The 25,120-nt window shown below is 50.2% G+C and overlaps 2 protein-coding genes across 7 annotated transcripts in view; one reads left to right on the forward strand and one right to left on the reverse strand.

The window, feature by feature from the left end:
* Positions 1 to 6,042, forward strand: part of DNAH9 (dynein axonemal heavy chain 9) — a 264,304-nt gene extending 258,262 nt beyond the window's left edge. For all 4 annotated transcript variants that reach the window (XM_072940756.1, XM_072940754.1, XM_072940753.1 and 1 more), the window contains 2 exons: positions 3,184 to 3,573; positions 5,577 to 6,042. In XM_072940756.1, the coding sequence (XP_072796857.1) occupies positions 3,184 to 3,573; positions 5,577 to 5,804 (618 nt within the window). In that variant the 3' untranslated portion in view covers positions 5,805 to 6,042. The remainder of the gene's footprint in view (positions 1 to 3,183; positions 3,574 to 5,576) is intronic.
* Positions 6,043 to 6,775: 733 nt separating this feature from the next.
* ZNF18 (zinc finger protein 18) lies at positions 6,776 to 25,084 on the reverse strand. Of its 3 annotated transcripts, XM_072940758.1 has the most exons (7): positions 25,065 to 25,084; positions 20,535 to 22,986; positions 19,319 to 19,505; positions 18,818 to 18,909; positions 13,428 to 13,509; positions 12,647 to 12,754; positions 6,776 to 9,049 (listed from the first exon to the last, which is right to left on the reverse strand). In XM_072940758.1, the coding sequence occupies exons 2-7, from the start codon at positions 20,919 to 20,921 to the stop codon at positions 8,277 to 8,279; spliced, it is 1,629 nt and encodes a 542-aa protein (XP_072796859.1). In that variant the 5' UTR covers positions 20,922 to 22,986; positions 25,065 to 25,084; the 3' UTR covers positions 6,776 to 8,276. The 3 variants fall into 3 exon arrangements, with proteins under 3 accessions (XP_072796859.1, XP_031530673.2, XP_015104937.2); XM_031674813.2 differs by lacking the exon at positions 25,065 to 25,084 and having other exon boundaries at positions 18,818 to 18,906; positions 20,535 to 25,057; XM_015249451.3 differs by lacking the exon at positions 25,065 to 25,084 and having other exon boundaries at positions 20,535 to 25,057.
* Positions 25,085 to 25,120: the final 36 nt, after the last annotated feature.

Here is a 25,120-nt window from a genome sequence, read left to right on the forward strand (position 1 = left end):
GCAGTCGCAAATGAGGAGGAAGGAGAGACAGGAAGGGATGCTGAAGACTCACGGTGTTTGGTAATGTTTCTGAATTACGCACCAGCTTGGAATCCAATGAAGCACAGAGTTCGGTAGAACAATCTCAGATGCAAGCAAGGCCCTGGCCTGTCAGTTTCCGCAGCTCCGTTCCCGAGGTTCGAGGTGCGGATTAGTGATGGCCTGGACTTGCTCTGCTGCCGCCTTAGCTCACTCAATCCATGCTGTTCGGTGCAGTCTCTACCCATTCAACTTCTGATTCATTTACTCACTTTTCTTCCAAGAGCCTTCATTGCGGTTGGGTGTCCACGCACCCAGAACGGGCCTGGGCAAAGACGAAGGGGGCGGGCAGGGACTTGCTCTTGGCTTGCAGTCTCGCTCAGGCAGTGTTGGCTGACGAGGAAGCTGGGCAAGTCTCGGCGCTGGGTGCCGAAGGATGCCATGGAGACTGTCCATCCAGACCGACAGCCTGGCAGGAAGACCAGCACACAGACAGAGCGTAACACAAGGCAGGGTTGATTACGTGCCACATAGACAGAGCTGGGAGAAGACAGGAGAAACAAGTATGTGGGGTCAGGGACGGCCCCAGAGAAGTGGCATCGAGGGGCCTTTGGAGGAAGGGTAGGGTGATGACAGCTGAGTGATAAGAAGAATGTTGTAGAAGTTCCAAGCAGAGGAACCCTAAGCCTGTTCTGAGGGTTTTCACTTGCCTTGGCTGGAGCAGACAACTTAAGAGAGTAAGACTGATGTGGTGAACTTCAAAAGGTGACTTGTGCTGACAACATTGACCGAGAAGCAGTCAGGACAACCGTACGTTGCCTTTTCCTCCTAGCCCTGCCGTGAGCTAGGGGACAGACAGAGCGATCTCCACTTAAAAACGCTGTCCTGAAAACCTAGTCTCATTAGGACAGGTCCCCAAACTGGCCTGGTCATCAGTTTCCCCGGGGGCTTTCTCCTGTCTCCTTCCTCCAGCCCCACCCATCTCTGGCACTGGGTCTGGAAACCTGTATTTTTAACCAGCAGCCAGGTAGTTCCTGCGGTGAGACAAGTTTGTGAAGCAGCCTTAAGGCAGGCGGGTAGAAGGAAAGACGCACAGGGCTATCCCGGGAACAGCGAAGGTGCGGGGGTGGCGGCAGAGGTCAGAGGAGGGGGCGCTTCTAAGTCTGGGGAAGAGGTTAAGCAGGTTAAACTGGGCCGGCAGGAGAGGCAGGAGAGGAGAGTTGGAGACGAAATGGCTGCAGGGAGTGACTTGAACGGGAGGGGCTCACAGGGTGGCCTGGCATGTGCGGGAGACTTGAGGGCCTCCCTGGACCGCGTCTGACACCCGCAGTGGTGAGGCGCTCCCTTCCCAGCTCCCAGCGGAACGCAGCAGGGAGGGCATCCTGGGAGGAGAGGAAATGCTGAGCGAGGCTTCCCTTCTGATTCTTTCCTTCTCTTCAACAGTCACTTGAAGGTTCTAGGACTCTTTTAGGTGGCGCACAAGGGTCCCAGGGCATCTCACACTACCCAGCACATCAAACAGGCAAACCCAAAAGCTCTGCCCACACTGACTGGGTGCCATATTAGACAACGTCTAACTTTTTTTAAGTCATAAAGTCAATACTCTTAACATTTTTGATAAAGAATTTTTTTCATAACTGGCTGGATGAGAAACCATATTGCTACCCAACGTCAAGCCCCTGAGGACTGAGGGAGCTCACAGCTCAGAGAAATGGGAGGGGAAGGCCAGGTGGCCACCTGGGAGAGGTCTGCTGGCCACAGCATGCTCCCACAGAGAGGAGTTCAGTAGAGGGTGAGGCATCTAGCTCTCAGCCTTACACAGTGAAGAACCAGGTCCTGCGAGTATCCCACAGCTGACCGGTCAGAGGTGCTGACTCCCACTAACCAAATGCACAAAAGCCTGATGTACCAAACTCTCAAATGCCAGTTTATTCCTTTATAATCCTTTACAGCTAGATGTAACTTTCAAAGGGCCATATACTGATGGCAGCTTGCCCAGAAAATTCTCTGCTGATGTAAAGAAACTACATGAGAAGCTAAATTCTTATACATTGTCCAGCGTGGTAGCCACCAATGACAGGTTAGCACTTGAAATGTGACTAGTCCAAACAAAGATGTGCTGTTAGTGTAAAGTAAACACAGATTTCAAAGATACAAGACAAAAAAGGGAACATATCCTACTAATAATTTTTATATTGATTACATATTGAAGTGATATTTAACATTTTAAATCCATTAAGTTAAATAATACATTATGAAAATTAAATTCATCTTTTTTTTCACTTTTTTTAATGTGGCTACCAGAAAATTTTAAATTATATGCATGGCTCCCACTTGCAAGTTGCGTTATATTTGATTTGGGCAGTGCTCTCTTAGATGGAGCCCTGGCTAGCCCAGAATCTGGGGATGGGAACTTTTTTTTTTAAATAGAAGTGTAGTTGATTTACAATGTTGTGTTAGTTTGTGGTGTATAGCAAAGTGATTCAGTTACACATCTATTCTTTTTCAGATTCCTCTTCCATTATAGGTTATTAAAAGATATTGAATATAGTCCCTGTGCTGTACAGTAGGACCTTGTTTATCTATTTTACGTAAAATATCCTGTATCTGCTAATCCCAAACTCCTCATTTACCCCTCCCCCACCGCTTTTCCCCTTTAGTAACCATAAGCTTGTTTTCTATGTCTCTGAGTCTGTTTCTGTTTCGTAAACAAGTTCATTTGTCTCATGTTTCAGATTCCACATGTGAGTGATACCCCAGGACACTCGTCCTTCTCTGACAGACTAACTTCACTTAGCGTGGCTTTGGCGTCTTGTGTTTCTGAGCCGCCCGCAGGGCGGCTGCACAGGCTGGAGGAGGGCCGGGGAGCGCAGGCCTTAGGGCAGGGTGGAATTGTAGGGGGCCCACCGGTGGCTTGAGGCCCACAGTGGGCCTAAAGTACCTGCTCAGTAGGGAGGTGCAGACTCTGGTATCACTGGAGAGGGGAGAGCATGGAAGCCCCAGCCTCTACGAGTCACACCTTGCAAATCAAGCACAAGACAGGGACAGTTACCATGTCACCCACCCTGCAGTCATCTCCTGTCCTTCCACAGACCCAAAGATCCCTGAGGCCAGTTGTTTCCAGGGACTTGCTGCCCCCTCACTCTTTGCCCCCTCTGTCTTCAGGGGGAGCTGACCATGACCAGCGACATGGAGACGCTACAGAGCGCCCTGTACCTAGACACAGTGCCAGAGCCCTGGGCCAGGCTGGCCTACCCTTCCACGGCAGGCCTGGCAGCCTGGTTTTTGGATCTGCTCAACCGAGTCAAGGAGCTGGAGGCCTGGACAGGCGACTTTGCGATGCCCTCCACCGTGTGGTTGACGGGCTTCTTCAACCCCCAGTCCTTCCTGACCGCCATCATGCAGTCCACGGCCCGCAAGAACGAGTGGCCCCTGGACCAGGTGGCCCTGCAGTGTGACGTGACAAAGAGGAACAGAGAGGAGCTCAGGAGCCCCCCTCGGGAAGGGGCCTATGTCCACGGCCTCTTCATGGAAGGCGCACGCTGGGACGCGCAGGTGAGTCCTGGGATGAGCCGCAGGGCGCCCTAGTGCGCTGACTGCGTCTGCGTTTCCGCCCCCCTCCCCCCATGAAGGGTGATTGCTAACAGGGATGTCCTGGAGTCTTCTGACCTCGAGACCCTTCCTCAGGGCTGTCAGATCCTCTCTGCAGCGCTAGGTGGTGCAGAGAGCAGAGTTAAGTGAATAGTTAGAAGCAGCAGCTCTGGAGCCAGACTGGCTGGATCTGAAGCCCAGCACTGCCATTTACTAGCCCTGGGAAAACCTCAGTTTGCTCAACTGTTAAATGGGGAAAGACAGTTCCTGCAAGGATGAAATGAGTTAATAGGCAAGCCGCTGAGAACAGTGCCTAGAGCGCCAGGGGGTGCCCAGAAAGTGCTGGGGTCCGCTCTCCCCGCGCTGTGAGCCCTGGGCCATCACTCCCCTCCCTGGCCCGCCTCCCCCGCTCAGGAGCTCCTGGAAGCCAGAAGTCCCTTCTCCTTTTGATGTTGCTACCTGTCAGCAAAGGGAAGCCAGCAGATACCATTTACAGTGACACTTTGAATGGATTCCTGAGTGAAGGCAATGAACACTTGAGTCAGCATGAGATCAGAAAAGATGTTTTGTCAACGATAGGGAACTAGCAAACAAGCACACATGGCTGCGATAAGTGACATGGACGAGGATGGATAACTCTGGAGCAAGTGCACATTCGTAACACACATGATCTGGAAGGACTGCTCAGTCAAATATCCCATTAGGCAGGTAACACTGACCTATTCCTAGCGGTCAATGCAAAGGAACGGGGGGAGCTTTTAGAAGATCTAGAAGATCCTACAAGGCCACATCAATATGCATAGAGACCTGTACAGCTTGGTGTCCCCTCAAAATACAGAACCCCAGGATGTGACCCTATTTGACAAGGGGTCTTTACAAATATAAGTAATTAAGATGAGGTCATACTGGAGTAGAACAGGCCCTAAATCCAGTGTTTGGTGTCCTTATAACAAGGCCATGTTGGAGACAGAAGACAATGGAGATGGAGGCAGAGACTGGAATGATGCCTCTACCAGCCCAGGAGGCCGAGGGCTGCCGCGGCCTCCAGACACTGGGAAAGAGGCACAGGGCGCTTCTGCCTCGGAGCCTCCGGAAGGAACCAACCCCACCTACCTTTTAAGACTTCTGGCCTCCAGGGCTATGAATAAAATACGTCTGTTGTTTTAAGCCACTGAGTTTGTGATGCTTTGGTTATGATGGTCCTCGGGAACCAATGAAGAGCCAACAGAAAGGCCACTCAAGTGGGACAGCATTCATGCAGCCTGAACCCGAGAAGGAAGCCTCCTTCCCTCTCCCCTGCTGGGCATTTGCACAAGATTCTGTCAGTGGTGATCACACATGGACTGTTAGGTGCAAGGCAGCCTAGGACGAGCCAGAGCTAGGACACCAAAAACACCAAAACGAGAGAAATGCAAAAAGGGAAGCAGGGAAGGAGCTCGGCAGGAGGAGCACTGGCACCCTGGGGGGAGGGTACTGATTCCAATCTACCACCTCCTGTTTTTTTCCCCATCATGTTGTTTCTAAATAATAATTTAAAACTTCCCCCAAATGAACACCTGCCCACCAAGGGTTCTTATTCTCAAAGGTTCTATTCTAGAAAGATTTTGGCAAAAATGGAAGGCCAAAGGTGTCCAAAATTCCTCTCTTCCTTAAAACAAGAACACTGGCAAAAACACAAGTGATCAGAATCAGCCTTTCCAGAGCTCTCGAAATTAACTGAAGGCCCTCAGCCGTTCAAGCAGTGTTTGGTGAAGGAAAATGGCTGAGTCTCAGTAAGACGAGCAAGTTTTGTGGCCTTTTAACTCTGTTCCCATCCTCTCCTCCTCGACTCTGTGGCTGCCTTGAAAAACAACGGGCCACAGGCACAGCAAAAGCAGCAGCCGGGCAGCCGCGGAGGGGGACAGCGTGGCGTGGGGCCGGCCGGGCTGCGGGTCTGACCCCAGCTGTCCTCATGTCCTTGTCCCCAGGCCGGGATCATCGCAGAGGGAAAGCTGAAGGAGCTGACGCCCCCCATGCCTGTGATGCTCCTCAGGGCCATCCCCGCAGACAAGCAGGACAGCCGCGGTGTGTATCCCTGCCCCGTGTACAAGACCTGTCAGCGCGGACCCACCTACGTGTGGACTTTCCACCTCAAGACGAAGGAGAAGCCATCTAAGTGGGTTCTGGCGGGCGTGGCCTTGCTTCTCCAGATTTAGCTTCCTGCAGAGCCACCAAGGAAGCAGCGGGGCTGGAGCTGGGCTCCACGAGCGGGGGAGGGCTGAGCACAGACACAGAGAAGGGTCAGAAATCAAGCATGCTCATAGCTCTGAAGAATTTGGGGGTGGACCTCGGAGAGAAGTACCTAACGTGAGGCTGAGCTCGAGGAGCGTGGACCTAGGAATCGGAGAATTTCACGACACTGAAACTTTCCTAATAAAGTGGTTTGTTCCTCCACTGTGTCTGGTCCAGGCTTTGTGTTGCAGAGTCAACATCGGTCATGAGGAGCCCGAGAGAAATGAGCCACAGACGTGGGAGCCCTGCCCTGATGTCACTGCAGGCCCTCCGCCCAGCGCTCTGGTTCCGGCTGGTCCGTGGCCCAGCAGCACCGCGTCACCCATGAATCAGGCTCCCCAGGTGGTCTGTAGGCACGTTGTGGTTTGAGAAACGTTACTCTGGATCAGGGAGTCACCAAATTTCTCTGTTAAGAATCAGATGGTAAGTACTGTAGGCTTTGCAGGAAGTATTGTTTCTGTTGCACCTGCTCAGCTCTGCTGCCGTCACCCCCAAGGGCCACAGACAAAACATAAACAAATGAGTGTGGTCACGCTGCAGTAAGATTTCATTTACGACAACAGGCGGTGGGCCATATTTGCTGGCCACTGCTCCAGAGGATAAGGGGAAGTTCACATGCAACGTTTGTCCTTCATTAATTCACACATCCACTCAACAAACGCTCATCTAACATCTACTGCTGGCTGAGGACAAGACTGCGAACAAGGTAGGCTGTTTCCTTGTATTCTATCAGCCTTCAGATCATTTAAGAGGGGCCCACGGAGAAACCTTCCACCTAAAGTCTTTTAACCTAAAAGCTTCTCGATTTTCCTCTGTGGAACAGATTTTCACTGGATGCCCAAAGAGTTCTACAGGTTCAATGAGTTTTAAAGGGCTCTGTGGGGTGGGGGGTGGGGTGTCTGTTAAGTCGTCTGGGAGGGCTCAGCATTCCTTTTAGGATCGTTATTCCCACGTATCCTTGGACTATTTCTGGGTTGGTTACTGTGTAGAACAGTGGTTCTTAACCTTGAGCAGGCATCAGAAAACCCTTGAGGACTTGTTAAAACAAAGATGGCTGGACCCTACCCTTCAGGATACATGAGTCAGTAAGTCTTAAGAAACTGCCGATGCTGTGGGTCCAGGTTTAAAACAGAAAATCCCACCATCCTAAAAACCTCTGCTACAAGAATACAGAATCTAATGCCAATTCCACCATGATTTTCCTGCTGTCTACCCTGTGGGTCCTGCACCCTGGGAAGAAGGGCCTTATTCCTCATCTGGATGCCTATAAGACAGTTAACAAATTCCTCTGGAATCCAGGAATTCCAGCTTGAGTTCTGTCTCTCTTCTCATCAAGCAGCAATGCCCTTCCCATTGTCAGCCAACAACTTGCAGTTTCTTGCCTACAGTTCCTGCGTTTCCAAGGAGATGGCTCTGCCTCCTTGTTGGCATCATCCTTCCTGGTCCTCACAGAGAACAGTGAGGAGTGGGCAGAGGAGGACCAAGATGGAAGGAAGGTGGAAGTCTCACTGTACGAGAGCAGGGCACTCTGGGTCACGGAACTTTTGAAGACAAGGACAAGTGGACAGGTTAGATAGATGTGTTAATAAACCTCCAGACACACTACAAATTGGATCAATACTATTGACTTCTTCCTTGCACGCACAGACCAAATGAGATAAGGAAGATAACTTTACAACACCAGACACTTCGGCAAAAATGATGGTGTAAGTGGGACACCAGGAGAAAGGGGGGTAACTGGAGGCCCCAGAGCAAGCGGGGGGTGGGCATAGGCAGAGGACCCAGGAGCGCCCGGCCCTGGCACCGGGTCGGCACTTCCCCCGCACGGCTCAGCCGACGGGTAAGCATGCAGGTTCCGACGGGCCCAGCGGCCACTTCGGGGCGCCTGCGAGAACACACACCTGGGGTTAGTCAGGCACAAATGAGGCAGGGGGTGGCTACCAAGGTTACCGGAAACAAGGGATACCTGACGCTAGCTTGGCACCCGTACAGCAATCACGCGCGAGCCCCCCGGCCTCTGTGCCCCTCCCTGTGACAGGAGACCTGTTCTAGAGCCCCGGTTCCACAGGGCTGATCGAGGTCCTTCCCAGGGGCGGCAGACTCCTCCCAGAGAGCGCTCCTAACTAAAACGGGACCCCCCAAGGGCCCAAGGGAAGAGAGGCGCTGAAAAACGAAGACTTTTCTTTCTCTTGATGCAGAAGCAAGACAGTAAACCTGCGTGAAGTCCAGTGCAGAGGCCGAGGTGCCTCTGAGTCTAAAACAGAGTTCTAGTCTCTCCTGTCCAGTCCACGAGAAAGCGAGAGAACAGGGGTGTCTTCTGAGAGAGCGAGTTTCTCCAGATGGAGTCAAGCATTTCTAAGTGGACCAGGAGACAGAAATGGGCCGAGAGAGCCTGGCTACGGAAAGGGCTTCTTTCCCAAGTGGGATCTTTGATGTTTGTCCAGGCTGGAGCTCCAGCTGAAACTCTTCCCGCAGCGGGAACATTTATAGGGTTTCTCGCCTGTGTGAACCCTCTGATGTCTATTAAAGTTGGATCTTTGAATAAAACTCTTCTCGCAGATGGGACATTTATAGGGCTTCTCTCCCGTGTGGATCTTCTCGTGGTGGCGCAGCCCCGAGAAGTCACTGAAGCCCTTCCCACAGTAGTCACATTTACAGGGCTTCTCTCCCGTGTGGACTCGCTGGTGCTTCACAAAGTTGGAACTCCGCAGAAAGGCTTTTTTGCAGGTGGGGCACTGAAAGTACGTCTCTCCGGTGTGGGTCCTCTGGTGAAAAACAAGCTGCGAATTCCTGTAGAAGGTCTTCCCACACTCCCGGCAGGTGGGGAGTCTCTGGGCCATGGCGGCTCTCGGCTGCGCGCGCGGGGAGGCCTCCCTCCTCTGCTCAGGCCAGGGCACAGACGGCTCTCCAGGGTGAGGACGCGGCAGGCGCGGACCCAGCTGCTTCCCAGGATTCCTGTCTTGAGGGGAGAGCTGGCCCCTGGTTCCCTCGCCCTGAAGGTTCTCCTGGGCCTCGGGGAGATTCTCGCCTTCTCCAAAGCATTTCGACTCATCCTCACCGAAGAGGCCGCTCAGGGCAGCCTGGAAGGGTGGCTCTCCCGAGGCTTGAGGCGCCTGGTCTTTGTGGTTCTCCGAGTTTATGTTCTCTTTGTCATTCTCCTGCCTGTCCCCTGAAAGGAGGAGGAAGATGCGGAACAGCTCAGTCAGGGCTGTGCCCTATTTTCTAGCTCGTATGTCAAAGAAAGGGTCATCATAAAACACTGTTTCCCAAGAGGGCATCAGTGAGCAAAGAAGGAAAACACCATCCAGGCTGAGCCCCGGGCACCCAGCTCGTGGCATCCAGACTGTGACTCAGCTCTGGAGCCAAGGGCAGCGAGCACCGGCACTTAGCACCCGCGGAGGCCCCGCGGTGTGCGGCAAGCGCTGCTGAAGGCCCAGGGGACGCACGGGATGTGAGAGGGCTGCGCTAAAAAAGTGCTGGTTTTCATCTGTTCACACAGAAAAGAGAAGTATGACCACCAAAAACGATCTGAAGGGTATGCGAAAGAAAACCAGATCGACCTCAGTCATACCGACAGCTCCGAATATGCGTTTCCTTCCAGTCTTTCATTTGTACGTGTGTGTCTGTCTATGCGATTCATCAATTTCACGTGGATTCTCCCTCCCACAATTCCTGAAATGCACTAATATGTCACTTTACTGTGGCTGTGAAGCACGGCGAGGCCGCAGGGCGGAAGTGAAGCCCTCAGTCTGCGCTTGAACCTGGCGTTCACTTGTGCCTCATTAACTCACATAACAGTTAGATGTTGTTTTTCTCCTCATAACTTAGGTTTTTTGGTTATTACTACTTAATGATGCATGTAGTAAAGATTTTCATTTTAGTGGCAGAATTTATCTTCAGCTTTTATAAAATACATTATTCCTGTAGCTCTGAAGAAGCTGTTTGCCTTTCTCCTATATTAGTGTCTTTCACATTATCGGCTGCAGCCCCGGGGAATCTGCTAGAGAACCAGACCTGAACTTGTTAATTCCCCGAGCCTTAGAACATATTCTTCTCAAATGGCAAAGGTACTTCCTCTTGTCTTAAAGAAGCTTTTATAAATATCATTTTAAAGAGCTGAATAATCGCCCATCGTGGAGATGTTGCCATGAACACAATAATATTTGTAAATGCATAATTTATTTAAGAGTTCTCCTACTGTGGGAATCTAAGTTGTTTATTTTGCTATTATAGATAATGATGTGATAAGCATTTTTCTTCACAAATTCTTCCCACGTTTTTGATCAGTACCTTAAAGGAGGTTCCTCAGAGTAGAATTACTGTGCCAGCAGGCAAGAACGGTGTTACTAAGGGTGTTGACACCTGCTGGCAAATTGATTTCCGGAATGACCGCACCACCCTCTGGTGTGGGAGGCTGAGCAGAGGGTGGGCGCGTGGCCGGGACTTAGTACTCGGTGGCGCAGGTATCTGCCACTGAGACTGGGGAATGACGGTGTTCCATGGGTATAAATTTTAATTCTTTAGTTATTAATCAAGTATTTTTTCACCTTTATGAGTTATTTTTCTTACTCCAAGGCTGCTGTCCGTTTTATTTTACTGGGAAAGTCACTTTTCTCTTACCAGCTTGCATTAACTCCTTCTCTATTAAGAAAAATAATCATTTATCTGTCGTGTTCATAAAAAGTTTTTCACCGTTTAGTTACTACTTTAATTTTGTTTGGGGTTGTTTTTATGTATAGAAGCTGTGGTTCCTTTCTTTTTTTTTTAACATTTTTTATTGATTTATAATCATTTTACAATGTTGTGCCAAATTCCAGTGTAGAGCACAATTTTTCAGCTATACATGAACATATATATATTCATTGTCAAATTTTTTTCTCTGAGCTACCATAAGATCTTGTGTATATTTCCCTATGCTGCACAGTATAGTCTTGTTTATTCTACAATTTTGAAATCCCGTCTATCTCTTTCTTTTTAAACACACTGTTCGAGGGCCAACTGTGCACACTTGTTCAGTCCTTCGGGGTTTTGATTAACGGTACGAGTAAAAGGCTTTTTGAGGCTCACTGCCCTGCTGACCTGCTCTAACTATGAGCTGTTCTTCCATATGGTCAAACAAAATAGCACGTCCACTCTCTCCTGGGACCGCCGCCCCTGGTCTGAGCCCAGATCCGGCAGAGGGCTACCGTGTGCACCTTCCAGACCGGACCGGTCCCTCCCCATCTTGTTACTATGCCCCGTCCCTGCACACCTGGACTCCTGCACCCGCCGCCCCTAGGGTCGCTCCCAGGCGTCCCGCGCCTGCCACTTCCTCAGCCTGTCCCTCAGATCCTCTCTCAGGAACCTACGGCGGCATTTCTTTGCCTTATCAAGGCGGGCTGGCTTCATACACTCTCCACAGTCTGGCTCAAGGTAAGATCTGATGGGACCATGGTCAGCAGCGGGGAATGAAGGAAAAGAAAAAAAAAAAAAAGGGGAAAAATAAGAATGAGTGGTCACAGGGAGAGTCAGTGAGCTGGACACACAAATAACCCCCTGCTGCGCGGGAATCCCTTACCTTCCTCTCACTCCTGCTCTGAACCTAAAACTGCTCCAAAAAATAAAGCCCATTAAAACAAAAAGCTTACGGCAACAACCTCTAAAGCAGCATTTTCAAACTTTTTTTGTCTGCTACACATGGTAAGAAATAATTTTATACTGGAATGCAGTGTAGACGCACAGATACAGAATAAAAATTTCCTGAAATGCTACCCACCCCGACAGCTGATAGTTGATATTTGCATTCTGATATTTTCTGTTCAATATTATCATTTTGCTTTTTAAAATGCTGGTTGAAACCCTGTAAAATATTTTCACAACCTGCTAATTATTCATGAAATGCAGTTTGAAAAATACTGTTCTAGAGGCATCCTTGTGAAATAGTATTATGATAAATATATTGCTTAAAATTGATGCTTGCTCTGTGTATATGAGCAAAGAAAAATACTTAATCCCCTCAGACCCCACTGGGGAGAAAGAGTGGCTTGTCGCACAGCTCCCACCCTCGGTCTTCACCTCCTCCATGGCTCTGGGGTCCTCGGTAGACGTGAAAATGTGTGTGTGTGTGTCCGGGTGTGCAGGGAGGTAGGGGTGACGGCTGATTTCACATGGCTGCGATGTTTTTAGAAGAGTGCAGAAGGCAAAGGGCGCCTGCTATTTTACAACAGAACAACTTTCCTAGTTCTTAGCACCAGTCTTCAAATACGCGATTTGTATGAAGTATCTGTTGTTGCTGCTGTTTAAGGTAAGTTAGGTGCATGGAGATGAGCTAAAAAGTGCTTTCCTGTCGGCCTTGTTTATTTTGTTGAGGGTGGGCTGGTTCCCATTCACCATAACCAGAGAAAAGAAAGTCCAGTTACCGTGAACCTTCTTGTCAGGAAGGTGACAGCCCTGTTAGACCATCTTTTTTAATACTGGGACTCGAGCCGTATCTGTATGGGTCTCAGCCATACTAATCTTAATTCCCGCTGAGAAGGAGGGCCGTCACAGCAGGCAGGAGTGAAGGCAGCAGATCCGATGTGGGGGCTTTCTTCCATGACCGAGTACACGTGTCAACAGCCTGACAGCCAGCGACAAGGAGACCCAACCTCGGTACTCAGACTGGACTGGCCAGACGATGGCTCGTTATAACCGATGTCACAGAAACAAGTCCCAGTATCTCCCCTGCCACCTGCAGTCCAACGACGGGAGGTCAGGAGCGGCTCTGGACCCACAGGGGGTCACTCACCTGTGCAGGTGGGTCTTGGGATCTTCTCACCGACACGCAGATGTGGTCCTGCCAGCTCTTCCCCGCAGGCGGTTGGAGAAGTCAGGTCGGGCTCAGAACTGGAAATGCCTGGGAGAGAGAGAGAGAGAATACGTGCGCCTGGATGAACGAGAGGACTGGGGACCACGCTGGGTTTTTCAAAGGAGTGCCCTGAGCATCGAGGAGATACGAACGCTCTGGAGACCACACAGGCAGCTCATCTCACAGGGGTGTGTGGCGCTTCTAAGACGCCGGTGCCCACAAGGTGACCAGGAGACGAAGTGAAGGCCACAGACGGAGACTCTGGGCAGCTGGAGTCAGACCACCTGGCAGGCTGGTGAGAGGGTCGTGACTGGGACCCCGCCAGTGGTCGGCAGGGACTGGGTTAGCAGAAAAGAGTGTGCACTCGGTCAGATCACCCATGGTAGCTGAGTTCACTGTAATTCAGCACTTATGAGCAGGGGACCGGATCTGATGCTCACTTTAATCATCTTAAAAAAATAGGAAGACCATCACCGAGCCCACAGGTTAAAGGAGTTACTGTGTGTAAGGAGCCACAGCACCTTCGGGCGCATAGAATACTTTCAGCACAAGGGAGTTCTTACTGTAACTCTGCTGTCTCCAACTCGCCCCGGCTCCCAACCCTGCCGCTAGTGATGTCCTTCACCCAGGGGACGTCAAGGAGGGCAGCTGTCTCTGAGAGTACACAGAAGGCGTTCCACCGTCTTCCCACCCCTTCCATCGGGCTGGCCCACACCCTCACCTGAGACCATTTTCCCGTAGGTCTCCAGCATGAGATCCCAGTATTGCTCCTTCTGAGTGGAATCCAGGTGCCTCCACTGCTCCTAGAAAAAGATACAATGTCGTGAGTCTAGCGAAGGTTTTGGAACCCCCCCCCCCCCCGCCTGTAGGAGGCTGAGAAGAAAGGAATGGGCCTTGGACCCTGGTCACCAGATGACCTGAGAAACCAGGGGAAGTGGCTCAAGGGGAGAAGCCAAGGAGAAAGCTGCAGTCCCGACCTCAGCATTTCTTGCCACGGTCAGAAAACATTTAGGTTTTAAGCTCCAATTTTTTTTTTCAGTTGTGTTTTGAGAGTAGAGAACAGAGAGAAGGCAGGAGCCCGCTCTCCACTGTCCACCCTTCTGTCTAACTTCCAGTGCTTAGAGGAGAGGTCTCTGAGCAGTAGGAGCCTGACATCCCTGTATGTCATTAAAATCTGGAAATTCAAGAGGGAAAGGAAAGAAATTAAGAAAGGGATTTGTTGGAAAAGCAAGTGCAAATCAGCACAAAGGTGGGAAGAGTCCAGAATGAAGTCAGAACGAGGACCAGCGGACTTGGGGCAGAGAGGCTGCAGCCACACGTGCACGGAGCCTCCCGACAGCTCTGAGTTTTCGGTTGAATAGCAGATCAGTTTTCCTCCCAGTGGGCAGGAACGTGATGGCGTCTCCACAGCAGGGTGTCCCTCAGTTACGCCCCAAACATGCCCTTCTTACGCCGTGGGACCGAGGCTGGAGACAAAACTGGGGAGGCCGTCCGACTTGGGTCAACTTTGGGGAATTCAAATCTCAGCCTCCCTCACCACCAGGGCACCGACCGCCAGGACCTGGGTGTGTACAGCAGGCTGACCACCAGCACTGTCCCCGGAGTCAGACACACCAGGATTCAAGTCCCCGCTCTGCCACTGTCCAGCCGCGTGATCCTGAGCACGGCCTTCCCGGGCCTCCGCCCTCACCTGATGATACTACTGAACTCAAGAACCTGTCAGGAGGTTCAACAGAAATAACGCAATTCATCTGTCTTCACAGCGCCCTGTACTTTTCACTCATAGCATTCCTCACAGTTCACTCAGTATTTCTGTATGTGTGTACACACACACACACACATGGATGTAATGAAGAGCTGCCTTCACTGGCACCTGAGCACCAGGAGGAAAGGACTCTCCACTGCTCTTCCTCAGTCCCCAGGGCCCTGCCCAGGACAGAGCAGGCACTCATACATGTCGTCGGGCTGACATAAAACCCTTAGCTGATACGTCACCAGTAGGTGGCACGTGGTCTCGCTGTGACTCTGGCTGTAACTGCCGTGGGTGCCACCCACCCCACCCCACGGGCTCACGGAGAGAGTTAAGGGACCCTGCAGGAACCCCAAAGCTGACAGCCATCCATTACGTCATGAATGGGCAGCCAGGCCACAGGGAGCAGGAATGGGGGGAGGAAGGGACGAGACATCGTCCTGTCACCACCAAGGCACCACAGGAGCCAGGCCCATCCTACACGGATCTGCGCATGGTACATCAAGGGGCAGGGTGGGGTGGGGGCCTGAAAGAGAAGGGAGACACCAAGGTCTTCAATTACCAGATACTAAGCTAAAAAAAAAAAAAGAAGAAGAAGAAGAAAAGAAGGGGTTAAATTTTCAGGGTGAAAAAAGTGAAAAGGTGGAAAGTGACTTTTATATGTTTACTTACTGATTATAACCACATTGTTAATACGGATTTTAATTTTGAAATATATTTTTAAAGTAGGAATTTTTAGCAGCTTATTTTGTTAGTCTTCAGTGAATGAAGCTACCTCAACAACCTCCTGGAAACAACCAGCTTGAGCAGACATTGCTGACCCCAGGCAGCCTCAGCCCTCCGGGTCAGATCACCCGGCCCTTGCTTCGGCGCCAGCAGAGAAAGACTGGGTGAGCCAAGCGCCGTGATACCTGCCCAGCGGCCTGGCGGCTGGACGCAGGGCCAAGGCCACGAGCGCCAAAATACCAGCGACCTAGTACGGCCCAAGGCAGGAACGAACAGAGCCACCACAGCCCCCTGGGGCCACGATCAGCCCTTTCAACCACCACAAACGATGAGTCTCTGGACAGCGTGCTGCCAGATAGAAGCCACGCACGCTCACTCCCGGAGCTGCCAAGAAGCCAGGGTGTGTGACTGAAACCCTTTACCTAAAAGGCAGGACACCAGCTACAGCCAGCATCCCTTTCTCTCGTATTTCTCACAGGGGAAAAAAATCTAAATTCCTATTTTGGAAGGACAAGGAGGAGGCTGGATGGGGGAAATCATCTCAATTTTATGTGGAAACAGCACCATCTTGTGGGCACTGGGGACACTGCCACCTCTGGGTTCCTTTCCGAAAGTCTGAAAACACAGGAAGGGGACCAGGAGTCTGGGGAGAGTCTCCGGCTCCGTCATGGGAGCACGAGCACCCTGGGCCCTCATGCCCTGCGCTGTCTGCCGTCCGCCGTCCGCCGTCCGCCGGCTGCCTGACTTAGGACGTGATTGCGTGTATTCAAAAATCCCCTTCACTCACACAAGGCTCCATCAAACACCAAGGTCCTTCTGATGCAAATAGTGGTTGGTCAGTTTGGGGAGGGATATGGGCACTGAGTGCAGATGATTTTTGTTTGTTTGGGTTGAGTGACTATTTATCAGTTATCGGCTATATACAGGGAACTGATTTATATATTACATACATGTATACATACGTGTGTGTGCGTGTGAGAGACAGAGAGAGAGAGAGAGAGAGACAGAGAGAGAGAGAGAGACAGAGAGAGAGAGAGACAGAGAGAGACAGAGAGAGAGCGCGCATCTGGACTCTTCTGACGTGAAGCTTCCCAGAGCAGGTCCCAGTCGACGTCGTTACAGGACGCACAGGTAATGTCTAACCCTGCTGGCTAAACTACGTTGAGAAATCGTACATACCTGTCACAGGGATACCCTGTATTTACTACAGAAGCAACAATAACCCTCCACGTCGGCTTGAAGTATTTGACAGAATACCTAAGTCTTTTCCACCAAGTAACCTCCTGCCTAACCGCTTGGTTTCTGAGGACGTCGAAAGCAGGAAGGAGGACCCCCTTGAGTCACTAAAGAGGCCTCTCCCCTCCCCTCCCCTCCCCACCCTGTGCCCCAGGAGGGGGGAACTGCGAAGCTGCCCTCTGGCCCCTAAATGTCTGAGCCTGGAAAGCTGAAGCTGGGCCTGGCTTCACGCTGCAGGCAGCACACCTACACTGGCCCCCTGCCCTCACCTTCACCCTAAAGTACCTGATGAGGAAGGTACCAAGCAGAGTTCCCCAGACGTTTGGAACAATGTTTAAGGTGTCCAGGTGCCTGAAAACCTGTTTTGTCAAATGCAACTCTTCAGAGCTGTTCACTTCATAATCAAGATAAACCTGTTCCTGAGACTTCTGTTTGCAGCCAAGATGGAGTAACAGGGACTGGATTTACCTTCCTGCTAAAGCAACTGAAAACGGGGACAAAATACACGAAACAAAGGTTTGCAGACATCACGTCAGGCAGAGCAGGCAGAGATCCCTGTGAGCCCTACGGCTGCCCAGACTTACTGCCTGGACAGGGCACCCAGAGCAGCACGGAGGGGCAGCCCCCCTGCGCTGAGCTGAGCTGAGCAGGACCCAGGGTCTGGGGAGGCCAGGGGGCTAGAGTCAGCAGGCAGAAGACCGAAGTCAGGGAGCTACACCGAGAGCGAGCTCTAGGATGTGTGGAGGGTCCTCCTCAAGTCAAGGAAAGATCTCCCCCGGAGAAGCAGAAGGTACGGTCCCCAGGGCTCACACGGTACTGTACATGCTGGTACACATTTCCAGCAGCCAGAGTGGAAAACACTGTACATCAAGAAGTATCAGGTAGAGGATTTCCTCAGTACAGGGGAAAAGTTAGCCCTAGACTAAAGGCTTCTCTGGTGCCACAGAACAGTGTCCAAGTGACTTAACTACACCCCAGAGCAGAACTCAAGGACACTTACAGGAACGGGGAAACATGCAGTCCACAGCAAAGTGCAGTTCACAGTGCCTGACACGCAGTCAGGGTGACCAGGCACGCGAAGAAACGGGAGAGCATATCTCACAATGAGATCAATCATCCTCGGAAACTGACTCAGAAGTGACACAGGTGATAAATTAGTACACAAGGACATTAATGCAGATGCTGTAAACCTATTTCATATGTTCAAGGAGCTGGAGGAAAGACTGAACTTGTTAAGTACAGACATGAGAGATATGATAAAGCCCAAATCCAAATGTCTAGAGATGAAAAATACACCTGAGGTGGAAAATACCCTAGACGGGGTTCACAGCAGATAAAACACTGCAGAAGAAAAGATGAGTGAACTTGAAGACATGAAAAAAGAGACTGTACAAAATAAAAAAGACGAAGAAAAGAGACTGTACAAAATAAAACAGACTAAAACAGAGCATCAGGAAGGTGTGGGACAACCTGAGGGGCCCTGACACGTACAGACACATGAGGACGCCCACGCCCCACGTGTGTGTGGTCTCACAGCTGCCAAGGAAGCAGAGAAGGCGGGGAGGCAGGAAAAGCAGTTGAAGACATTAGGGCCAAAACCTTTCCAAATTTGATAAAAACTGTAGTCCGACAGATCCAAGAAGTTCAGTGGACCCCAAGAACAAGAAACATGAAGAAAATGACTCCAAGGCTCATCACAGTCAAAATGTTCCATCAGTGAGAAAGTACTAAAAGCAAGCAAGAAAAATACAGCATTTGCAGAAGAGCAAAGATGGGGTACAGACAGCATGATTCCGGTTTGAGTCGAATTCCAGGAAATACAAACTACTGAAAGGTGACAGAAAGCAGGTGCAGAGCTGCCCCAGGACTGGGGGGAGTCGAGGGACAGCGGGGGGGGGGGGCAACAGAACGGCAAAAGGAAGCCTTTGCGGGTGGCGGACACGCTCACCGTCGTGGCTGTGGTCACGGCTTCACGTGTGTGTATGTATCATGTCCCCAAACTGGCCAAACTGCACCCTCAACCACGCACAGTTGACCATCTGCCAGCCCCACCCCCGGAAGTCAGTGGGGGGAGGAGGACCTGCCTCACGTCAGATGTTAACTCCGACCTGAGAGGCCTAGACTGGGAAGTGAACTAGCAGTCTTTCCTTAGCACAACCCAGAGATAATAAAAGAGACAAGACTGCTTCATCCAGAAACTTCTTCGAGGGCCCAGATTCTATTATTCAAGGTGACAATTAGGAAACATTCTGCCTAATCGAAACTCAGGGTCCACTCCACACATATCCCTGATCCTTCCTGTCTCCTCCACCTCGGAGAACGCTTCCCCCTTCAACCCCCCGACCACTGACACCGGCAAAGCGTGGTGCTGGCCTGAGAGAAGCGGGGAACCAGCTCACCTGAGGTGCTGTTTGGAGGAGGGAGGCTCCGAAGTCCTGGTCTCCCAGGAGCCTTTCCTTGGGGGGGGCCGGAGGCGGGGACGCAGGCGCTGCTGAGGGGAGGAACAGGAAGCCTGAAGAACCTAGATGTCCCCCAGCCACTCCCCAGAGGGCACAGACACAGCCCTGCCCACGTGAGAACCACGACTTCAACACGTGTGTTTACCTAATGAGCTGCAGCTCCCTCCAACTTCCCAAACAGCCTCACCCACATTTCCTCCCACCTCCTTTCTCAGAACCAAAATCCAAAAGGTCTGGCCCTTTCATAATGTGGTGGAAACTGCAGACTTTGAATCTCTCAGTCAGAGTGATTCTTGAAGGTCTACCCTGTTTCTGAACTTTCCAGAGATACCCCCACCTGCGTGGACTATCACCTCAGTTCCCGCTCAGGCCTCCTAGCCACCATCCCCCAGCTTCTCCAAGGCAGCACCGCACACGCCCCCACGGATAACCGGCCCGCACCTAGTTCCTGCTCCACGTCACTCTCCTCTTTCACGATGCAGCTCAGCAGCTCCCCGGGCCCGGAGGGTGCGTTCTGAAGGCCCAGCTCCTGAGGCACCTCGAGGTGGGGGTCCACTGCCCGCACTGGGCAGCCGGCAGACTCCACCTTCTCTGCTAGGCTCTCTTGTCCCAGGACCTGGATGCGGATCTGGAGAACACACCGTACGAATTACTCACTGAAAGGTCCAGAGTGAGTGCTTCTGAAAGACCCACAGCCCGCCTTCCAGAACCCGTCACAAGGCAGTGCTCAGGGATGGGGAGCAGGGAAAGGAAAGCCCCGTCTTTACTTCTGGCCCAGCAGGAACCAGTGAGGGACACATCCAGAGCCAAGGCCTGAACTGGGCCTGGGAGAACTTCGAGACAGACCAGCAACTAACGCTGTCTCTACTGGACGGTCTCCACCAATTAAAGCGCAGACGTCTTTGGAACAACTTCTCAAACATTCTGGTCTAAAAATGGAATGGGCTAGGAGACTTGATTTTCAATCCCTAATGGCTAAAAAGTGTTGAGGGTCACAGAGAGTCTCAGAATTAGGGGACGTGTGGGGACACACTGAGGTAGTACAATAAGGAATTCATATTTGGTCTTTGTCCTGCATTCCTGGCCCAGAGCGCCTCAGACCCTTGCAATTTCCTGAAGCCCAGGAGTGACGGGGAGATCTCTGTTATTCATAATAAGCCCCTTTTAGCCAGACCTGAGTTTATGCTGATGACGTGGCTCTTGGTGGCCCTGGACAGTCTCAGGATGGAGGCTGGTCACCAGAGGAACTAATCAGGTGATCAAAAGGCTGGAACTTTCAGCCACAGCCCTTGACCTCTGGGGAAGAAAGAGGGGCTGGAGATTTCCAGTCACTAATGGCCAATGATTAACCAGTCATGCCTAAGTAATGAAGCCTCCATAATAACTCCTAAACTGTGGGGTTTGGGGAGCTTCAGAGCTGGTGAATCACAGAAGTGCCAGGAGGACAGGGTGCCCAGAAGAGGACCTGGGAGCCAGCCAGAGTTAGTGTCATAACTGAATCGAATCGTAGGACACCAGCTTGGGATCAGAGAATTGGAGAGTTGGTGGTTGATGTGGAAAACCCCACATATTTGGTGCCAGACAAAAGGCAGCACACCTGCTAAGACCCCAGAGGAGCCCTGTGCTCCGCTCACAGATCATCACACTCTCTGCTTACCCACTGCCACAGCCTCTGGGGGTCTCCCCTCAGGCTCTCCACAAGGGTCACCGCCTCCTCCCCGCTGCCGGGATGCTGCTTCCGCACCCACGTCTGGATCTCGGCGGGCAGGATGGTCAGAAACTGCTCCAACATCAGGATCTCCAGGATCTGCTCCTTGGTGTGAACCTCCGGCTGCAGCCACTGGAAACAGAGCTTCCGCAGCTGCCTCAGGGTTTCCTGGGGCCCAGAGATCACCTGGTAAGGAAACTGCCTGAACAGCTGGCGTGCAGTCTCAGGGCTGGAGGCCTCCCCTTGAGGGGTGGCGTCTGTTCCAGAGAACAGGGCGTCCTCGGCCTTCGCGGGTGGTGGCAGCAGGACTCGGGCCTGCCCCAGCTCGACGGGCATTGTCTGGCTTGGCAAGTCCTTTCAGGTGTCGTGCTTCTGGGATAGAGTCGTCCCTGGGAGAACCAGGTCTTCACAGAGCCTCTCACGGGGACACAAGAGGGAGTGAGCGTGACTGCTGGCCAGAGGAGACGGACACTTTCAGACAACACTCACAGGCCCCACTTGGGATGTGTGGGAGCCAACCATGGGTCTTCTGAAATCAGTGGACACACTATTCTGTTTTGACAGATGGGAAACTCGAAGCCACAAAGCAAATTGCTAATACCACGTCTAAACTGTCACCATCACCCGTGAGTCCTTGGCCAAGGACTGGACTGCACCTCAGCAGGATGAAACTGTCCAAGGTTTAACAGAGAGCAGCTGCTACCAGGTTAAGAGCAAAAGAGGGATACAAAAGGCCAATCAGGGACGAGGGACATCTGCGGTTTTGACCACTGACAGTAGAGAAACTTTATGAACATTCAAGGCATCCTGAGATACCAGAAAGGCCACATGTTAGGAGTAAAGACCACGCTCTAGAGTAAGACCTACTCTAAACCTGCCCTAAATAAACCTAAAGCCAGGCTTCAACAAGATCCACAGAGGAGACCCAGTCTACTGGGCTATTCTGAGCCAGTTAGAATTGGGGAAACACCTTGGGCTTTCCAAAGATCTGCCCTAAAACTGAGCCAACAGAAGTCAGAGGTAATCAGGCAGTAACTGAACTGCCTGCTAGAACAAAAATCAACACTCTTCAGAGGAAGACAACAGAATTCTTAGCATCTACAACGTGCCATCCACAATATCCAGGATATAATCCAAAAATACGAGACATACAAAGAAATAGGAAAATGTGACTCAAAATCAAGGAACAAAGCAGTCAAGAGAAACCCCAGATGGCCTGAGAACCTAAAAATAATATAGGTTTAATGACAAGAGATAGTGACTTTCCATAGAGAAACAGAAATTATAAAAAGAACCAAATGCAAATTCTAGAGAAAGAACAATCAACCCAGAATTCCACATCCAACAAAAAAACCTTTCAAAGAAATAATGACATTTTTCAGAAAATAAGCTAAGAGAAATTTTCACCAGTGACTTTTGTACTACAAAATTTGCTGAAGGACATTCTTCCAGTTGAAGGAAAACTCAGATCGACAGAAAGGAATGAAGATCTCCAAAAAAGGTAAACATAGAGTGAATAAATATAATACTGTTTTTATTTATTCTAACTTCCTTACAAGGCAACTGACTGTGAAAGCAAAAATAGCAATAGTGTGAGCAGAACATAAGTAGAAGTAAAAGGTAAAAAAATAGCACACAGGAGGGAGTAAATGGAATTAATCTGTTGTTAGGTCATTACATTTATGAACCGCTAATTGAGAAAAAGAAAATAGGAAATGAGAAGCAGTGTCAGGTGAAGTGACAAATAGGAAATGTAAAGGTGCTAAGTGAGGGGCAGGAAATGAAAAATATGAATTATGAATTATAACGTGGTATAATATTAAAGTATACTCTGATAAGTTAAACTTTGATAATTTAAGGATGCATACTGCTAGCTATAAAAATATTATACAGAGAGGTACAGCAAAAAGCCAAAAAAGGGAATACTAAAACAGTCTGTAATATGATAAGAAAGGATCAAGAGAAGAATGAAAACAAGAAAGATCACATGGGAAAAAAGACAATATGGTAGACTAGTATTCAACCATATCAATAAATACATTAAATGTAAGTGGACTAAACACTTGAACTATACGTTAGAGATTGTCAGATTTAAAAAAGACCCAGCCATATGCTGTCTACAAGAGACATTTTATATACAAAGACACAGATAGTCTGGAAATAAAATGGTAGGAAAAAGACATTCCATGCAAATAGCAAACACGTGAAAGCTGGTACGGCTTTTTTAGTATCTCACCAAGAGACTTCAAGACAGGGAGAAAAAGAGGGACATTTCATTATAATAAATGGGTCAAATCATCTAGAACACAAAACAACGCTAAATGTGTAAGGCCCTAATAGCAGATCTGAAGGGACAAATCTTCGATCACAGTTGTAGATTTTAACACCTTTCTCTCAGTAACTGATAGAAAAAATAGACACACACACACAAAAAATCAGTCAGGATACAGAAAATCTGAATGACACTATCAACCAATTTGATCTAATTGACGTTTAGACCCAACAATTGCTGAATACACATTCAAGTACATATGACACATTCACCAAAACAAGCCATATGCATAATTAAGTTTCTAAACAGTGGAATCTTAAAGTATAGATTCTCTGACCACAGTGAAATTACATTGGAAATCAATTAACAGTACGATACCTAGAAAATCCCAATATATGGAAATTGTTAAGTAACAATATTAAATAACCTACACTCAAACAGACAAATAAAAACCACAAAGGAAATTAAAATATATTTACGTATTGAGTGATAATGAAAACACAGCAAAACTTGTAGGCAACTGCTAAAGCGCTGCTTAGAGAGAAATATATTGCTTTAAATAAATGTTAAAAATTTTAATAAAGATACATGTATCCTTCACTATCTAGATCTATTTGGCTCCTGAGTTTCAAATAACAGGTAGCAATATTTCAGATAGCAAAAGACTTACTCAAATTTACTTGGTTCCTGAATAAAGGCAGGAAGCAGTTCAGATAACCCTTAGGGAAAGTACTTTTAGGGAAAACTATAGATCTTATAAAATATTTAAATCTGATTCCAGCAATTAAACTCTCACATAATTATAGGAAAAATGCCTCAATTATTCATAATTAAATTACTTTATAGATGGTTTGTAGGTTGATATCTCAATGACTTCATCAGAATCTGCTGCAGTTATCAAAAAAATTTAGTTATCCCAAAGGTATAGTTGTTATTAAAGCTGTAACAAATTAGAATGAATTTTAAAATAACATCTAGGTAAGGATACTTACTATACACTCGTATGTAAGTAACCATTTGCAGAGCACCTACTACTGAAAAGACTGTCTCCTTAACAAACTTTAGTGAAGCTCCTGCGTCATCTTTTTGACTAGGACTGGCCCTTGGACTCTGTCCTTGGCCGTTCCAGTCCCGTTTAGCAAGAAACTTGCCGAGTCCAGTTCAGGGAAAATCCCCTACCTTTAATATCTGATCAAAGTCAACATCCCTTGGTATGTAACTACCCTTGGTATTTGATCAAATTCCTTATCACCCTGGTCTGCCTTCAACAAAACTCCTGTCAAGTTGGCTTACCCAGAATCCCCCCTCAACCCAGATGTTTCCTCTTAGTAGTTTCCCATCCACTGACACCCGCCCCTACCTTGGCTATAAATCCCCACTTGTCCTTGTTGTATTCACTCTCTCTCCAATACCTCAAAACCCTATAGTAGTCCCCTTAAATAATGTCTGCCTCACCGTTTTAAACGAGTGTCTAAACTTTTTAACACTGACTGCATCGGCTCCATATTGGGCCCAGTTCAAGTCATTTCTAACCCTCACAATTACCCTGTATTACAATTTACAGGTGGGAAACCTCTGAAGCTTAGTGGCAGCCAAATTCAAACCCAGGAAGCTCTCCACGTCTTTACTTTGGGGAAGAGAGCTGCAAACGTTTGACAATTTGTGGGGACGGATTTGGGGGCTGTCACAAACGCCTGAAGGGGAGCAGGAGCTACAGGCATTTAGCACCGCAGAGCCCAGGGAGGGGACCAAGCCCTGCCAGGCGCCGCGCAGTGCTGCCCACGCTCTTCTCCGCCCTCCGCCCACGCGGCCGAGAGCACCCTGGGAGAGACGGACCCGGGCATCAGCCCATCCGCGTTCCCTCTGGCCCAGGCTCATTTCCAGCCTGTGCGGGAAGGCAGGAGGGAGGGGCCCTTTTCGGGCCCAGTCCGGAGACGTGGCCAGGGAGTCCGGCGGGACCCAGAGGCTCAGGGACGCAGAGCTGGGTCCAGGGTACCGAGTCTCCACGACCCTAAAGTCCACTCACAGCCCTGCCGCCCCTCCCCCGCACTCGCCGCGTCCCGCACGCGCTCCCAGGCGCTCGGGCGTGCGTCCGCCGGCCCGACCGCCGCTCCCCGAGGCCCGGCCGAGTCTGGCGTGGACGCGGGCGGCGCCACGGCCGACCCCGGGCGGTCGCGGCCAGGCCTGTCCAGCCCGCGCGCGCTCACCTCGGCCCGCGGCGCCGGCTCCAGGCGCACTTCCGGAAGACGCGCGGCTACGCGCG

This window comes from Vicugna pacos, chromosome 16 (genome assembly GCF_048564905.1).
Source record: "Vicugna pacos chromosome 16, VicPac4, whole genome shotgun sequence".
NCBI classification, from domain to species: domain Eukaryota; kingdom Metazoa; phylum Chordata; class Mammalia; order Artiodactyla; family Camelidae; genus Vicugna; species Vicugna pacos.

Excerpts from the sequence above, each read along its gene's own strand:
- ZNF18 (XM_072940758.1), bottom strand. The coding sequence starts at position 20,921 with ATGCCCGTCGAGCTGGGGCAGGCCCGAGTCCTGCTGCCACCACCCGCG. Across the intron at positions 18,910-19,318 it reads TGACGTGGAGCAGGAACTAG|CAGCGCCTGCGTCCCCGCCT; the intron begins GTGCGGGCCGGT and ends TCCTCCCCTCAG. Across the intron at positions 9,050-12,646 it reads CCCAAGACCCACCTGCACAG|GGGACAGGCAGGAGAATGAC; the intron begins GTGAGTGACCCC and ends TCCTCCTTTCAG.